Raw genomic sequence first — 18,492 nt, 5'->3', positions numbered from 1 at the left:
TACAGACCAACAAAAACAAACATCAATTTGACGCACGCATCGAGAGTTCAAGACCACAGAGGAGTACAAACGTACTGTATCTAGTGGGTTTACTCGTTTATTGAATATTTTATCTAGTACTTGCTCTTTGTATGAAAAGGAAAAAATACCATTCAGTAATGCGTGCCATGTAGGAAGCACCATGAGGCTATGTTCTATAAAGAGAGTACCTTCCCTGGAGTTAAGACTGAAACCAATGACATACATTCATGTGATATAAATATATACACACACTTGTCTGAAACCCACATGCAAAACCAACAATGGCAGTAGCTAACTGTACCCCTACATAACATGTATCTACAGGAGCTAACTGTACCCCTAGATAACATGTATCTACAGGAGCTAACTGTACCCCTACATAACATGTATCTCCAGGAGCTAACTGTACCCCTACATAACATGTATCTCCAGGAGCTAACTGTACCCCTACATAACATGTATCTCCAGCAGCTGCTTATTAGTTTCAAGGCGATCCAGTAAAATCAGACAGCGAATGGAGAGGTCAAATGGTAAAGTTGTGTCACAAATGGCACCCTATTCCCTATATAGTACACTACTTTTGACAAGAGGTTAAAGCACAGTGCCTCATTTGGACAAAATGTGGGGTAGAAAAAGAACTGGTGCCAAACGCAGGGCCCTAGTTATGAACTGGTGCCAAACGCAGGGCCCTAGTTATAGGGAGCCGTTTGAGACAGACGGCTTGCTCACCTCCTCAACGATCTTCAGGCGTTTACTGATGGGCTCCATGGACGAGGCAGGCTGAGGAGGGAGAGAGAGAAAGAGTTACAGACAGACATTAGTTTACACACAAACAGTGCTGCTAACATCCTCCTAAACCACCACACTGGATGTGTCCCAAATAACACCGGATTCCCTTTATAGTGCACTACTTTTGACCAGGGCCCAGATAGGGCTCTGTTCAAACGTTGCCATTTGGGGCTCACTCTCTGAACAGAGAGAGACACTTTTAATTCCTAGTTCTGGCAGTGTCAGTGAGTGGCTAAGCTAATGCTAGCTAGGGTTTGTAGCATGCTGCTAGGCCTGCTTTGGTAACACTGACGAGGACTATGTGATTGCAAAAATTCAGCGTCGAGTTCATTCATCCAATTCTAGGAGGAAGTAGAAACTAGAGGGGGAATTTATTTAAAAAAAATACATATAGAGTTGCTAACTTCCCACCGAAGCTGTGTTATGGAGTGTCTTCTTGAGTCTCTGTGTGTGTGTGTGTGTGTGTGTGTGTGTGTGTGTGTGTGTGTGTGTCTGTGTGTGTGTGTGTGTCTGTGTGTGTGTGTGTGTCTGTGTGTGTGTGTGTGTCTGTGTGTGTGTCTGTGTGTGTGTGTGTGTCTGTGTGTGTGTGTGTCTGTGTGTGTGTGTGTCTGTGTGTGTGTGTGTCTGTGTCTGTGTGTGTCTGTGTCTGTGTGTGTCTGTGTGTGTCTGTGTGTGTCTGTGTGTGTCTGTGTGTGTCTGTGTGTGTGTCTGTGTGTGTGTCTGTGTGTGTGTCTGTGTGTGTGTCTGTGTGTGTGTCTGTGTGTGTCTGTGTGTGTGTGTCTGTGTGTGTGTGTCTGTGTGTGTGTCTGTCTGTGTGTGTCTGTGTGTGTCTGTGTGTGTCTGTGTGTGTCTGTGTGTGTGTGTAGAGCAGGATTGTCAAACTCATTTTCCCCCCGGGGGCCACATTCAATCTTCAGCAAGGTACGGAGGGCCGCAATTAAAATATGTTATATATCCTCTAAGTCAAAATGTGAAAAAAATAGTCCTATATCCATCGCTTTTTTGGAATTTGATGCTTCCAGACTATCTAGCTTTAATTTAAAATGATTATTAGCAAGCAGGACACAGTCAATTAACTGTATGAATGTAGGTCCATTATCATTTCTACACAGTTGAATTGATTTTAGGCATTTGAAAGTATACTGAGTTCGTTCCGTATGTTTGACACCCCTGGACTAGAGTTTGGCGGGTTTGTACTGTCCTAGTAACGTCTGGTGTGTGGTAAGATAATGGTCTGTAACATCCGAGGAATGCCAGTTAGAACTGTACTACCGCAGTTATCAGAATAACCACATGTTGCTACAGTTTAACGGTTACAGTTTCACTTGCATTGTGTGTGTGTGTATGGCTTGCTATGTATCTAAAATAAGGCAAGGAATTATGGAGCTCAGATTGAATAGTGTTGCCTGAGGGGAGATTCAGAGTGAGTAGTGTTGCCTGAGGGGAGATTCAGAGTGAATAGTGTTGCCTGAGGGGAGATTCAGAGTGAATAGTGTTGCCTGAGGGGAGATTCAGAGTGAATAGTGTTGCCTGAGGGAGATTCAGAGTGAATAGTGTTGCCTGAGGGGAGATTCAGAGTGAATAGTGTTGCCTGAGGGGAGATTCAGAGTGAATAGTGTTGCCTGAGGGGAGATTCAGAGTGAATAGTGTTGCCTGAGGGAGATTCAGAGTGAATAGTGTTGCCTGAGGGGAGATTCAGAGTGAATAGTGTTGCCTGAGGGGAGATTCAGAGTGAATAGTGTTGCCTGAGGGGAGATTCAGAGTGAATAGTGTTGCCTGAGGGGAGATTCAGAGTGAATAGTGTTGCCTGAGGGGAGATTCAGAGTGAATAGTGTTGCCTGAGGGGAGATTCAGAGTGAGTAGTGTTGCCTGAGGGGAGATTCAGAGTGAATAGTGTTGCCTGAGGGGAGATTCAGAGTGAATAGTGTTGCCTGAGGGGAGATTCAGAGTGAATAGTGTTGCCTGAGGGAGATTCAGAGTGAATAGTGTTGCCTGAGGGGAGATTCAGAGTGAATAGTGTTGCCTGAGGGGAGATTCAGAGTGAATAGTGTTGCCTGAGGGGAGATTCAGAGTGAATAGTGTTGCCTGAGGGAGATTCAGAGTGAATAGTGTTGCCTGAGGGGAGATTCAGAGTGAATAGTGTTGCCTGAGGGGAGATTCAGAGTGAATAGTGTTGCCTGAGGGGAGATTCAGAGTGAATAGTGTTGCCTGAGGGGAGATTCAGAGTGAATAGTGTTGCCTGAGGGGAGATTCAGAGTGAATAGTGTTGCCTGAGGGGAGATTCAGAGTGAATAGTGTTGCCTGAGGGGAGATTCAGAGTGAATAGTGTTGCCTGAGGGAGATTCAGAGTGAATAGTGTTGCCTGAGGGGAGATTCAGAGTGAATAGTGTTGCCTGAGGGGAGATTCAGAGTGAATAGTGTTGCCTGAGGGGAGATTCAGAGTGAGTAGTGTTGCCTGAGGGGAGATTCAGAGTGAGTAGTGTTGCCTGAGGGGAGATTCAGAGTGAATAGTGTTGCCTGAGGGGAGATTCAGAGTGAATAGTGTTGCCTGAGGGGAGATTCAGAGTGAATAGTGTTGCCTGAGGGGAGATTCAGAGTGAATAGTGTTGCCTGAGGGGAGATTCAGAGTGAATAGTGTTGCCTGAGGGGAGATTCAGAGTGAATAGTGTTGCCTGAGGGGAGATTCAGAGTGAATAGTGTTGCCTGAGGGAGATTCAGAGTGAATAGTGTTGCCTGAGGGGAGATTCAGAGTGAATAGTGTTGCCTGAGGGGAGATTCAGAGTGAATAGTGTTGCCTGAGGGGAGATTCAGAGTGAATAGTGTTGCCTGAGGGAGATTCAGAGTGAATAGTGTTGCCTGAGGGGAGATTCAGAGTGAATAGTGTTGCCTGAGGGGAGATTCAGAGTGAATAGTGTTGCCTGAGGGGAGATTCAGAGTGAATAGTGTTGCCTGAGGGGAGATTCAGAGTGAATAGTGTTGCCTGAGGGGAGATTCAGAGTGAATAGTGTTGCCTGAGGGGAGATTCAGAGTGAATAGTGTTGCCTGAGGGGAGATTCAGAGTGAATAGTGTTGCCTGAGGGGAGATTCAGAGTGAATAGTGTTGCCTGAGGGGAGATTCAGAGTGAATAGTGTTGCCTGAGGGGAGATTCAGAGTGAATAGTGTTGCCTGAGGGGAGATTCAGAGTGAATAGTGTTGCCTGAGGGGAGATTCAGAGTGAATAGTGTTGCCTGAGGGGAGATTCAGAGTGAATAGTGTTGCCTGAGGGGAGATTCAGAGTGAATAGTGTTGCCTGAGGGGAGATTCAGAGTGAATAGTGTTGCCTGAGGGGAGATTCAGAGTGAATAGTGTTGCCTGAGGGGAGATTCAGAGTGAATAGTGTTGCCTGAGGGGAGATTCAGAGTGAATAGTGTTGCCTGAGGGGAGATTCAGAGTGAATAGTGTTGCCTGAGGGGAGATTCAGAGTGAATAGTGTTGCCTGAGGGGAGATTCAGAGTGAATAGTGTTGCCTGAGGGGAGATTCAGAGTGAATAGTGTTGCCTGAGGGGAGATTGAGTGAATAGTGTTGCCTGAGGGGAGATTGAGTGAATAGTGTTGCCTGAGGGGAGATTCAGAGTGAATAGTGTTGCCTGAGGGGAGATTCAGAGTGAATAGTGTTGCCTGAGGGGAGATTCAGAGTGAATAGTGTTGCCTGAGGGGAGATTCAGAGTGAATAGTGTTGCCTGAGGGGAGATTCAGAGTGAATAGTGTTGCCTGAGGGGAGATTCAGAGTGAATAGTGTTGCCTGAGGGGAGATTCAGAGTGAATAGTGTTGCCTGAGGGGAGATTCAGAGTGAATAGTGTTGCCTGAGGGGAGATTCAGAGTGAATAGTGTTGCCTGAGGGGAGATTCAGAGTGAATAGTGTTGCCTGAGGGGAGATTCAGAGTGAATAGTGTTGCCTGAGGGGAGATTCAGAGTGAATAGTGTTGCCTGAGGGGAGATTCAGAGTGAATAGTGTTGCCTGAGGGGAGATTCAGAGTGAATAGTGTTGCCTGAGGGGAGATTCAGAGTGAATAGTGTTGCCTGAGGGGAGATTCAGAGTGAATAGTGTTGCCTGAGGGGAGATTCAGAGTGAATAGTGTTGCCTGAGGGGAGATTCAGAGTGAATAGTGTTGCCTGAGGGGAGATTCAGAGTGAATAGTGTTGCCTGAGGGAGATTCAGAGTGAATAGTGTTGCCTGAGGGGAGATTCAGAGTGAATAGTGTTGCCTGAGGGGAGATTCAGAGTGAATAGTGTTGCCTGAGGGGAGATTCAGAGTGAATAGTGTTGCCTGAGGGGAGATTCAGAGTGAATAGTGTTGCCTGAGGGGAGATTCAGAGTGAATAGTGTTGCCTGAGGGGAGATTCAGAGTGAATAGTGTTGCCTGAGGAGAGATTCAGAGTGAATAGTGTTGCCTGAGGAGAGATTCAGAGTGAATAGTGTTGCCTGAGGGGAGATTCAGAGTGAATAGTGTTGCCTGAGGGGAGATTCAGAGTGAATAGTGTTGCCTGAGGGAGATTCAGAGTGAATAGTGTTGCCTGAGGGGAGATTCAGAGTGAATAGTGTTGCCTGAGGGGAGATTCAGAGTGAATAGTGTTGCCTGAGGAGAGATTCAGAGTGAATAGTGTTGCCTGAGGGGAGATTCAGAGTGAATAGTGTTGCCTGAGGGGAGATTCAGAGTGAATAGTGTTGCCTGAGGGAGATTCAGAGTGAATAGTGTTGCCTGAGGGGAGATTCAGAGTGAATAGTGTTGCCTGAGGGAGATTCAGAGTGAATAGTGTTGCCTGAGGGGAGATTCAGAGTGAATAGTGTTGCCTGAGGGGAGATTCAGAGTGAATAGTGTTGCCTGAGGGGAGATTCAGAGTGAATAGTGTTGCCTGAGGGGAGATTCAGAGTGAATAGTGTTGCCTGAGGGGAGATTCAGAGTGAATAGTGTTGCCTGAGGGGAGATTCAGAGTGAATAGTGTTGCCTGAGGGGAGATTCAGCTCTGTGTGTGTAACTTTATTATCACATTATATCTGCTGTAACAGTGGATACACACACCCAAATGGAACCCTATGTCTTATATAAATGGACTACTTTTGCCCTATGGGCTCTAGTCAAAAGTAGTGCACTAAATAGGGAATGGGGTTCCATTTGGGACACAGAGGAGGATTCAGAGGGAAATCCATGCAAGCGCAGCAGGACAGGGCAAAGGGAGGGAAGATACCTCTATAAACAATAGACTTCAAGTGCTTCCGGATCAAATGAATCATCCAATTGATTTCTTTCATAAAAACTGTGCTACATGGAAGTACCAGTGAAATGTAAAAGGGAATCGCCACAGTAGTGTAGAGAAACATTTACATTGAATGAACGACCTAATAAAGCAACACACTGACTGAACTACACACAGACAACGAAGGGGGAAGAAAGGGTTAATGATCAACAAGGAAAAAAAGTTGCAGGCAAAAAGGGCTGTGTCCAAACTGTGTCTGCTTCCCGGTTCTCCACCCTTGTCCTGAAGTGCGCACTTGCGCACTCCCCATCGTGGATTTAAAAGCACTGGATTGGAGTCCCCTAAACCCTGGATTGGTGTAGCCTAAGCATTGGCTGGAGGAAGTCAGTTTCCACCATTATGAAATCCATGATAGGGAGTGTGTAAGACAAGTGCACACTTCAAGAGAAGGGTAGACAATTGGAATGCAGACTTTATTCCTATGAAGCTCATTCACACGCCTAGATTATTCTCCCACTTAACAGAGCAGGGTGAAGCTGCCCCTAGATCTGTACCTATTAAGGTTAGGGAGGGGAAGCTGACCCTAGATCTGTACCTATTAAGGTTAGGGAGGGGAAGCTGACCCTAGATCTGTACCTATTAAGGTTAGGGAGGGGAAGCTGACCCTAGATCTGTACCTATTAAGGTTAGGGAGGGGAAGCTGACCCTAGATCTGTACCTATTAAGGTTAGGGAGGGGAAGCTGACCCTAGATCTGTACCTATTAAGGTTAGGGAGGGGAAGCGGACCCTAGATCTGTACCTATTAAGGTTAGGGAGGGGAAGCGGACCCTAGATCTGTACCTATTAAGGTTAGGGAGGGGAAGCGGACCCTAGATCTGTACCTATTAAGGTTAGGGAGGGGAAGCTGACCCTAGATCTGTACCTATTAAGGTTAGGGAGGGGAAGCTGACCCTAGATCTGTACCTATTAAGGTTAGGGAGGGGAAGCTGACCCTAGATCTGTACCTATTAAGGTTAGGGAGGGGAAGCTGACCCTAGATCTGTACCTATTAAGGTTAGGGAGGGGAAGCTGACCCTAGATCTGTACCTATTAAGGTTAGGGAGGGGAAGCTGACCCTAGATCTGTACCTATTAAGGTTAGGGAGGGGAAGCTGACCCTAGATCTGTACCTATTAAGGTTAGGGAGGGGAAGCTGACCCTAGATCTGTACCTATTAAGGTTAGGGAGGGGAAGCTGACCCTAGATCTGTACCTATTAAGGTTAGGGAGGGGAAGCTGACCCTAGATCTGTACCTATTAAGGTTAGGGAGGGGAAGCTGACCCTAGATCTGTACCTATTAAGGTTAGGGAGGGGAAGCTGACCCTAGATCTGTACCTATTAAGGTTAGGGAGGGGAAGCTGACCCTAGATCTGTACCTATTAAGGTTAGGGAGGGGAAGCTGACCCTAGATCTGTACCTATTAAGGTTAGGGAGGGGAAGCTGACCCTAGATCTGTACCTATTAAGGTTAGGGAGGGGAAGCTGACCCTAGATCTGTACCTATTAAGGTTAGGGAGGGGAAGCTGACCCTAGATCTGTACCTATTAAGGTTAGGGAGGGGAAGCTGACCCTAGATCTGTACCTATTAAGGTTAGGGAGGGGAAGCTGACCCTAGATCTGTACCTATTAAGGTTAGGGAGGGGAAGCTGACCCTAGATCTGTATCTAGGGGGAACCTCACCCCCTGTGCCCTAAAAACCCAACAGTGTGCTGCCACAGCTGCAAACCAACCAGCCCCCCCCAAACCAACCAGCCCCCCCCCAAACCAACCAGCCCCCCCCCAAACCAACCAGCCCCCCCAAACCAACCAGCCCCCCCAAACTAACCAGCCCCCCCCAAACCAAGCAAAACGTTTTACAAACGTTCCCTCTTACCTTCTCAGTCTGGCTGAGCAGAAAGTGGTGGAAATGGGGATCATCCTGTACTGGCTACAATGGAAGAGAGTTCAATTGGAAACTAGTAGTATTACCTAAACTACTAGTAGTATTACCTAAACTACTAGTAGTATTCGCTAAACCAGTGTTTCCCAACCCTGGTCCTCGACTACCCCCAACAGAACACATTTTTATTGTAACATTGGACAAGCACACCTGATTCAACTAATCAACTAATCATCAAGCCCTCAATGAGCTGAATGAGGTGTGTTTGTCCAGGGTTACAACACATCTGTACTGTTGGGGGTACTGGAGGACCAGGGTTGGGAAACACTGCTCTAAACTACTAGTAGTATTCTCTAAACTAGTAGTAGTATTCTCTAAACTAGTAGTAGTAGTATTCTCTAAAACTAGTAGTAGTATTCTCTAAACTAGTAGTAGTATTCTCTAAACTAGTAGTAGTATTCTCTAAACTATTAGTAGTATTCTCTAAGCTAGTAGTAGTATTCTCTAAACTAGTAGTAGTATTCTCTAAACTATACTGAACAAAAATACAGTTCATTTAAGGAAATAAGTCAATTGAAATAAATTCCTTAGGCCCTAATATATGGATTTCACATGACTGGGAATACAGATATAATATCTGCTGGTCACAGATACCTTAAAAAAAAAAGTAGGGGCGTGGATCAGAAAACCAGTCAGTATCTGGTGTGACCATCATTTGCATCATGCAGCACGACACATCTCCTTCGCATAGAGTTGATCAGGCTGTTGATTGTGGAATGTGGTATGTTGTCCCACTCCTCTTCAATGGCTGTGCGAAGTTGCTGTATATTGGTGGGAACTGGAACACACTGTCGTACACGTCGATCCAGAGCATCCCAAACATGCTCAATGGGTGACATGTCTGGTGAGTATGCAGGCCATGGAAGAACAGGGCCATTTTCAGCTTCCAGGAATTGTGTACAGGTCCTTGCGACATGGTGCCATGCATTATCATGCTGAAACATGAGGTGATGGCGGCGGATGAATGGCACAACAATGGGCCTCACTCTCTTCACGGTATCTCTGTGCATTCAAATTGCCATTGATAAAATGCAATTGTGTTCGTTGTCCGTAGCTTATGCCTGCCCAAACCATAACCCCACCGCCCCCATGGGGACCTCTGTGCATAACGTTGACATCAGCAAACCGCTCGCCCACACGACACCATACACGTGGTCTGCAGTTGTGAGGCCGGTTGGACGTACTGCCAAATTCTCTAAAACGACGTTGGATGCAGCTTCTGGTAGAGAAATTAACATTCAATTATCTGGCAACAGCTCTGGTGGACATTCCTGCAGTCAGCATGCCAATTGCGCGCTCCCTCAAAACATGAGACATCTGTGGCATTGTGCTGTGTGACAAAAATTCACATTTTAGAGTTGCCTTTTGTCCCCAGCACAAGGTGCACCTGTGTAATGATCATGCGGTTTAAAATCAGCTTCTTGATACACTATACACACACACAAAGGTATGTGGACACCCCTTCAAATGAGTGGATTCGGCTATTTCAGCCACACCCGTTGCTGACAGGTGTATAAAATCGAGCACACAGCCATGCAATCTCCATAGATTGCCACCTTTCCAACAAGCCAGTTCGTCAAATTTCTGTCCTGCTAGAGCTGCCCCGGTCAACTGTAAGTGCAACATTCCCTACAGAGTTCCAAACTGCCTCTGGAAGCAACGTCAGCACAATAACTGTTTGTCAGGAGCTTCATGAAATGTGTTTCCATGGCCCAGCAGCCACCATTGGACATGTACAGGCTCACCGCCATTGGACTCTGGAGCAGTGGAAATGCGTTCTCTGGAGTGATGAATCACACTTCCCCATCTTGCAATCCGACAGATTAATCTTGATTTGGCGGATGCCAGGACAAAGCTACCTGCCCCAATGCATAGTGCCAACTGTAAAGTTTGGTGGAGGAGGAATAATGGTCTGGGGCTGTTTTTCATGGTTCAGGCCCCTTAGTTCCAGTGAAAGGAAATCTTAATGATGCAGCATACAATGACATTCTAGACTATTCTGTGCATCCAACTTTGTGGCAACAGTTTTGGGAAGGTCCTTCCCCGTTTCAGCATGACAATGCCCCTGTTAACAAAGAGTGGTCCATACAGAAATGGTTTGTCGAGATCGGTGTGGAAGAACTTGACTGGATGCACAGAACCCTGACCTCAACCCCGACGAACACCTTTGGGATGAATTGGAACGCCGACTGCGAGCCAGTCCTAAATCGCCCAACATCAGTGCCCGACCTCACTAATGCTTGTGGCTGAATGGAAGCAAGTCCCTGCAGCAACGTTCCAACATCTAGTGGAAATCCTTCCCAGGAGAGTGGAGGCTGTTATAGCAGCAAAGGGGGGACCAACTCCATATTAATGCCTATGATTTTGGAATGAGATGTTTGACAAGCAGGTGTCCACATACCTTTGGTCATGTAGTGTATTCCACATCGGTCCGGTGGATTGATTAAATTTGCAAAGGAGAAGTGCTCACTAACAGGGGTGTAAACATATTTGCGCACAAAACTTGACAGAAATAAGCTTTTTGTGCGCATGGAAAATTTCTGCCCTCTTATTTCAGCTCATGAAACATGGGACCAACACTTTACATGTTGTGTTTATATTTTTGTTCAGTGTAGTAGTAGTATTAGTATTCGCTAAACTAGTAGTATTAGTATTCGCTAAACTAGTAGTATTAGTATTCGCTAAACTAGTAGTAGTATTCGCTAAACTAGTAGTAGTATTCGCTAAACTAGTAGTAGTATTCTCTAAACTAGTAGTAGTATTCTCTAAACTAGTATTCGCTAAACTAGTAGTAGTATTAGCTAAACTAGTAGTAGTATTAGCTAAACTAGTAGTAGTATTCTCTCAAGACACTCCCTGGTCTGATTGAGGTTGCATTCTATTCCCTAGGCTATATAGTGCACTACTTTTGACCCGAGTCCTATGGGCCCTGGTATAAAGTAGTGCACTATATAGGGAACAGGTTGCCATTTGGGCCGTCCATTGAGGTGTTGTTCCAGAAACATACATTCTACACAGGTCTACTCTGCACAGATGATCAGATATTTTTTGAATGGCTGGTAATGTGTTCTAACATGTCAGGAACCATATTAAACTAAGACTCAGCGATATGACGTTGCCAGCAGGATGAACGGCAGATATTGCAGATGAGTGTGATGCAAGACGTTTCACTGGCGAAAAAAGATCTGCTCATGGGTGTGCTTCGCGCTGCAGGGCCCAAAACAGCAGAGAAGTTTAGCCTCACGATTCAAGTCCATCTGATATTGCTGTTAACTTTGTTCATCGCTGACTCCATCTTTAATATGGTGTAAAAATCTATTATAATCATATGCTGAATGTGTGTTTCTGGAACGCGCAAATGTCACTGTGTAGCTAAAGCTACAAAAAATGACTTGCACCCCTTTCTTTAAACTGCTAGACATTTTTTTTAAAGCATATGTTTACTTGAAATCAGAAAAAGCAAGCATTTTGCTACAATCTGAAACTCTAGCTTTTCTTCTGCCATGTTGGAATGACTCATGCCTTAGACTAGAAAGCATTACGCCTTATCGCCTTGTTTCCTTCTGACTACTCATGTTGAAGAGGACTCCCTCTCAGGATTGAGCATCTCTACCACAGTGGTCACCAACCCTGGTCCTGGATGAGTAACCATAGCATGCAGGCTTTTGTTCCAACCCAGCACTAAAACTTCATTAGAATGGTCCCATTTGTATGTGCTTTGGCAAAGCCTGTCAGACGTCAAGTCAAACAACTTTAGGGTTTAGTTTCCTGACACAGACGAAGTCACGGAATAAAAAACTATTCCTCTGAGTTAGGAGTAGGCTAAAAAAAACACATACAGATCTCAGATAACCAAGCTAATCAACTCTTAGTGCTGGGCTGGGACAAACCCCTGCATCCTCTCCAGGTCCAGTGGTCAGTCAGTACCCACTGCGTTCTGTAGCGTAGCGTGTAGAGGTAAAGGGAGCTGAAGGTAAGGCAGGCAGGCTGTATGAAGGGTTCCACCTACACTGCTCTCCCATTTGAATCCTGAAACAGGTCCAGTTGTCCCCAGGTCCCCTAGCCGCTCAACACTGGACGGCTCTGGGTCAGATTCAGTTAGGTCCTTCAGGGAGAGACACACACATTACCCTGGAAGTCACTTTAAAGACTGTAGACACTACATGCCTAATATTGGGGAGTGGGGTTGATGAGATTGACGTCTCCCTGGTAGGTTCAGTTTATCTATGGAAACAACAACAGTTGTGGAGTGTGGGGTGTAAGACTGTTCTTCAGGGAGAGAGACATTACCCTGGTGGTTCACTCAGTCACGCTGTAGACTAGATAACCTATACACCAGGTAACGGTGTGACGTCGACTACAGTCACTTTAAAGACTAGATACACTATAATAATGTGGAGTGGGCTTGACTACAGTAACCTGTAGATGTAGAGGTGATTTCCCCAGACACAGGTTAAGTCTAGTGCTGGACTAAAAAAACCAAGCTCAATAGAAAATCTACATTGAAAATGTTTTTTTTTGTCCATGATTAAGCTTAATCTGTGTCCGGGAAACAGTCCCATAGTGTGGACTGAGATGTCAGTTAGAGCCTTCAGGGAGAGAGACAGACTGGAGAACCTACTAGGGCTGACTAGGGAGCCTTCAGGGAGAGAGACAGACTGGAGAACCTACTAGGGCTGACTAGAGAGCCTTCAGGGAGAGAGACAGACTGGAGAACCTACTAGGGCTGACTAGGGAGCCTTCAGGGAGAGAGACAGACTGGAGAACCTACTAGGGCTGACTAGGGAGCCTTCAGGGAGAGAGACAGACTGGAGAACCTACTAGGGCTGACTAGGGAGCCTTCAGGGAGAGAGACAGACTGGAGAACCTACTAGGGCTGACTAGGGAGCCTTCAGGGAGAGATACAGACTGGAGAACCTACTAGGGCTGACTAGAGAGCCTTCAGGGAGAGAGACAGACTGGAGAACCTACTAGGGCTGACTAGGGAGCCTTCAGGGAGAGAGACAGACTGGAGAACCTACTAGGGCTGACTAGGGAGCCTTCAGGGAGAGAGACAGACTGGAGAACCTACTAGGGCTGACTAGGGAGCCTTCAGGGAGAGAGACAGACTGGAGAACCTACTAGGGCTGACTAGAGAGCCTTCAGGGAGAGAGACAGACTGGAGAACCTACTAGGGCTGACTAGGGAGCCTTCAGGGAGAGAGACAGACTGGAGAACCTACTAGGGCTGACTAGGGAGCCTTCAGGGAGAGAGACAGACTGGAGAACCTACTAGGGCTGACTAGGGAGCCTTCAGGGAGAGAGACAGACTGGAGAACCTACTAGGGCTGACTAGAGAGCCTTCAGGGAGAGAGACAGACTGGAGAACCTACTAGGGCTGACTAGGGAGCCTTCAGGGAGAGAGACAGACTGGAGAACCTACTAGGGCTGACTAGGGAGCCTTCAGGGAGAGAGACAGACTGGAGAACCTGCTAGGGCTGACTAGGGAGCCTTCAGGGAGAGAGACAGACTGGAGAACCTACTAGGGCTGACTAGGGAGCCTTCAGGGAGAGAGACAGACTGGAGAACCTACTAGGGCTGACTAGAGAGCCTATATCTAGTGAGATGTATTTACCTGGCTGTGGGTTCACAGTCACACTGTAGAAACTAGATATCCCTGAGTAGGTTATCCAGTCTTTCTACCAGTGAGAGCTTCAGTGGTCTCTGTGTGAGTTCATGCCAATCAGTGGGACTGAGGAGGCTAAAGAAGAGTGGGACCAACACCTAGCTGTAACCTGATGCCACAGCAGGTGTTGGACAACTGGCCCTTTAAATGATATCAGAGTCTGTATGAGAATGGCCACCACTCTCTAGTGCACTTCTGAGTGTCCACTAACCTTCTCAGAGGGGTCTTTCAGGGCACTGAGGTCTTCATCATCCTCCTCCAGGATCTTCAGGGGTTTAGTTGGAGTCTTCTTTCCTTTAGAGTCCCCTTTACCCTCAGAGCTCTGTAGGAATAACAGACAGACATTAACCCTTTACCCTCAGAGCTCTGTAGGAATAACAGACAGACATTACCCCTTTACCCTCAGAGCTCTGTAGGAATAACAGACAGACATTAACCCTTTACCCTCAGAGCTCTGTAGGAATAACAGACAGACATTACCCCTTTACCCTCAGAGCTCTGTAGGAATAACAGACAGACATTACCCCTTTACCCTCAGAGCTCTGTAGGAATAACAGACAGACATTACCCCTTTACCCTCAGAGCTCTGTAGGAATAACAGACAGACATTACCCCTTTCCCCTCAGAGCTCTGTAGGAATAACAGACAGACATTAACCCTTTACCCTCAGAGCTCTGTAGGAATAACAGACAGACATTACCCCTTTCCCCTCAGAGCTCTGTAGGAATAACAGACAGACATTACCCCTTTCCCCTCAGAGCTCTGTAGGAATAACAGACAGACATTACCCCTTTCCCCTCAGAGCTCTGTAGGAATAACAGACAGACATTACCCCTTTCCCCTCAGAGCTCTGTAGGAATAACAGACAGACATTACCCCTTTACCCTCAGAGCTCTGTAGGAATAACAGACAGACATTACCCCTTTACCCTCAGAGCTCTGTAGGAATAACAGACAGACATTACCCCTTTCCCCTCAGAGCTCTGTAGGAATAACAGACAGACATTACCCCTTTCCCCTCAGAGCTCTGTAGGAATAACAGACAGACATTACCCCTTTACCCTCAGAGCTCTGTAGGAATAACAGACAGACATTACCCCTTTACCCTCAGAGCTCTGTAGGAATAACAGACAGACATTACCCCTTTACCCTCAGAGCTCTGTAGGAATAACAGACAGACATTACCCCTTTCCCCTCAGAGCTCTGTAGGAATAACAGACAGACATTACCCCTTTACCCTCAGAGCTCTGTAGGAATAACAGACATACATTAACCCTTTACCCTCAGAGCTCTGTAGGAATAACAGACATACATTAACCCTTTACCCTCAGAGCTCTGTAGGAATAACAGACAGACATTACCCCTTTACCCTCAGAGCTCTGTAGGAATAACAGACAGACATTACCCCTTTACCCTCAGAGCTCTGTAGGAATAACAGACATACATTACCCCTTTACCCTCAGAGCTCTGTAGGAATAACAGACAGACATTACCCCTTTACCCTCAGAGCTCTGTAGGAATAACAGACAGACATTACCCCTTTACCCTCAGAGCTCTGTAGGAATAACAGACAGACATTACCCCTTTACCCTCAGAGCTCTGTAGGAATAACAGACAGACATTAACCCTTTACCCTCAGAGCTCTGTAGGAATAACAGACAGACATTACCCCTTTACCCTCAGAGCTCTGTAGGAATAACAGACAGACATTACCCCTTTACCCTCAGAGCTCTGTAGGAATAACAGACAGACATTAACCCTTTACCCTCAGAGCTCTGTAGGAATAACAGACAGACATTAACCCTTTACCCTCAGAGCTCTGTAGGAATAACAGACAGACATTAACTATTTTCACCCCAACCCCAGTTGTAACTAACCTGGTTCAGCTTATCAACCAGCTAATTATTAGAATCAGATGTGCTAGATTAGGGTTGGAGTGAAAACCTATAGGAGGGTATCTCTCCAGGAACAGGGTTGGAGTGAAAACCTACAGGAGGGTAGCTCTCCATGAACAGGGTTGGAGTGAAAACCTACAGGAGGGTAGCTCTCCAGGAACAGGGTTGGAGTGAAAACCTACAGGAGGGTAGCTCTCCAGGAACAGGGCTGGAGAGCCCTGGCCTAATCTATGAATGCATAGACAAGGCAAGTCCATCTACATACAGTGAGGGAAAAAAGTATTTGATCCCCTGCTGATTTTGTCTGACAAAGACATGATCAGTCTATAATTTTAATGGTAGGTTTATTTGAACAGTGAGAGACAGAATAACAACAACAAAATCCAGAAAAACACAAAAAATGTATAAATTGATTTGCATTTTAATGTGGGAAATAAGTATTTGACCCCTCTGCAAAACATGACTTAGTACTTGGTGGCAAAACCCTTGTTGGCAATCACAGAGGTCAGACGTTTCTTGTAGTTGGCCACCAGGTTTGCACACATCTCAGGAGGGATTTTGTCCCACTCCTCTTTGCAGATCTTCTCCAAGTCATTAAGGTTGAGGCTGATGTTTGGCAACTCAAACCTTCAGCTCCCTCCACAGATTTTCTATGGGATTAAGGTCTGGAGACTGGCTAGGCCACTCCAGGACCTTAATGTGCTTCTTCTTGAGCCACTCCTTTGTTGCCTTGGCCGTGTGTTTTGGGTCATTGTCATGCTGGAATACCCATCCATGACCCATTTTCAATGCCCTGGCTGATGGAAGGAGGTTCTCACCCAAGATTTGACGGTACACGGCCCCGTCCATCGTCCCTTTGATGCGGCGAAGTTGTCCTGTCCCCTTAGCAGAAAAACACCCCCAAAGCATAATGTTTCCACCTCCATGTTTGACAGTGGGGATGGTGTTCTTGGGGTCATAGGCAGCATTCCTCCTCCTCCAAACACGGCAAGTTGAGTTGATGCCAAAGAGCTTGATTTTGGTCTCATCTGACCACAACACTTTCACCCAGTTCTCCTCTGAATCATTCAGATGTTCATTGGCAAACTTCAGTCCTTTACGGCGTAGTGTGTTACCAATTGTTTTCTTGGTGACTATGGTCCCAGCTGCCTTGAGATCATTGACAAGATCCTCCCATGTAGTTCTGGGCTGATTCCTCACCGTACTCATGATCATTGCAACTCCACGAGGTGAGATCTTGCATGGAGCCCCAAGCCGAGGGAGATTGACAGTTCTTTTGTGTTTCTTTCATTTGCGAATAATCGCACCAACTGTTGTCACCTTCTCACCTAGCTGCTTAGCGATGGTCTTGTAACCCATTCCAGCCTTGTGTAGGTCTACAATCTTGTCCCTGACCTCCTTGGAGAGCTCTTTGGTCTTGGCCATGGTGGAGTTTGGAATCTGATTGATTGATTGCTTCTGTGGACAGGTGTCTTTTATACAGGTAACAAACTGAGATTAGAAGCACTCCCTTTAAGAGTGTGCTCCTAATCTCAGCTCGTTACCTGTATAAAAGACACCTGGGAGCCAGAAATCTTTCTGATTGAGAGGGGGTCAAATACTTATTTCCCTCATTAAAATGCAAATCAATTTATAACATTTTTGACATGCGTTTTTCTGGATATTTGTTGTCGTTATTCTGTCTCTCATTGTTCAAATAAACCTACCATTAAAATTATAGACTGATCATTTTTTTGTCCGTAGAAAACGTACAAAATCAGCAGGGGATCAAATACTTTTTTCCCCTCACTGTACTATTTACATCCGTTATACTGAAATTCCAACCTGGCAACCAACCAACCATACTGGACTTGGGTATCCCTAGTTCTCCACTTCAGTATTATAGTGACATAGTCCAACTGTTGTTGAACTCATTTAGATGAACAGTTAAGAGTGGTGACCCGAGGTCAATTCTCTGATGGTTGGACAAATCCCATCTGTCTGGTGGCAATGTGACAGACATCACATCGCTTAGCCATACCACTTCCTCCCGCTCCAGCTTACACCGAGACTAGAACCCTGGACATTTGCCTCGCAAACTCACGGAACCGCCCTCCTGAAACGGTCTTTCCAGTTGCGTCACAGCATGAAAAATGTATGCACTCTAACTTTAAGTCGCTCTGGATAAGAGCGTCTGCTAAAATGACTAAAATGTAAAAATGTCGCAGAAAAGCTAGCAATTCAGCAACGCAAGTGGAGACATTTCAGGCTGAGGAGGAGTGAGGTTACGGCAGGCGGCGGTTAGCTTAGCGGTTAGGAGCGTTGGGCAAGTAACGGAAAGGTCACTGGTCTCGAATCCCAGAGCCAACTAGGTGAAAAATCTGTCCATGTGCCCTTGAGCAAGGCACTTAACCCTAACTGCTCCTGTAAGTCGCTCTGGATAAGAGCGTCTTCTAAAGGACTAAAATGTAAATCCCCATCTGTTACACCTTCAGCTGTTCTCTTCCTTGTGTCTGGATTATCCAGGCTATATCTCCTGTTATCTACAGCATTATACCCTCCTCACCTGTTCTTTACCCCTGTTTTTGGGACTAACACAATCATGTTCACTTGGTACGAAATGGAAGAAAACTGTCTAAAAAAAATGTTTTTTCTGGCTACTTTCTGCCTGTCTTCAACTACCTCACCTGTTCTTTCCCCCCCTGTTTCTCTTTCTTCTTCAGGAAGTCTTCCACCGCGTCCACAGCTTGTTGGAAACGTTTGCCCTTATTGATCTTGATCATCTCCTCTTTGTGGGGGTGGTATGGCTTCAGCTGCTCCACCTTTATCCAGGCACTGCACGCACACACACACACACAGATAAGTGATGGAAACAAGCTAGATATGTATATTCGTGATAAGTGATAGATCCTGTAGTAGGTTGTTTGTTTAC

At 46.1% G+C, this 18,492-nt stretch overlaps 1 protein-coding gene across 1 annotated transcript in view; it reads right to left on the bottom strand.

Moving 5' to 3' along the window:
* The window catches only part of LOC311104477 (cytokine-like nuclear factor N-PAC), a 28,719-nt gene that overhangs the window by 9,394 nt on the left and 833 nt on the right, over positions 1-18,492 (bottom strand). Inside the window, exons 4-8 of the mRNA XM_084146326.1 lie at positions 18,248-18,395; positions 13,899-14,009; positions 12,033-12,128; positions 7,958-8,011; positions 751-801 (exon numbers count right to left, since the gene is read on the bottom strand). Of these exons, the coding sequence (XP_084002452.1) occupies positions 751-801; positions 7,958-8,011; positions 12,033-12,128; positions 13,899-14,009; positions 18,248-18,395 (460 nt within the window). The remainder of the gene's footprint in view (positions 1-750; positions 802-7,957; positions 8,012-12,032; positions 12,129-13,898; positions 14,010-18,247; positions 18,396-18,492) is intronic.

The sequence above is a fragment of the Coregonus lavaretus genome, assembly GCF_964263955.1.
Source record: "Coregonus lavaretus genome assembly, chromosome: 28".
Classification (NCBI taxonomy): domain Eukaryota; kingdom Metazoa; phylum Chordata; class Actinopteri; order Salmoniformes; family Salmonidae; genus Coregonus; species Coregonus lavaretus.
Note: the sequence above shows the minus strand (reverse complement) of the source record. Positions and strands in the feature narration are given on the sequence as shown.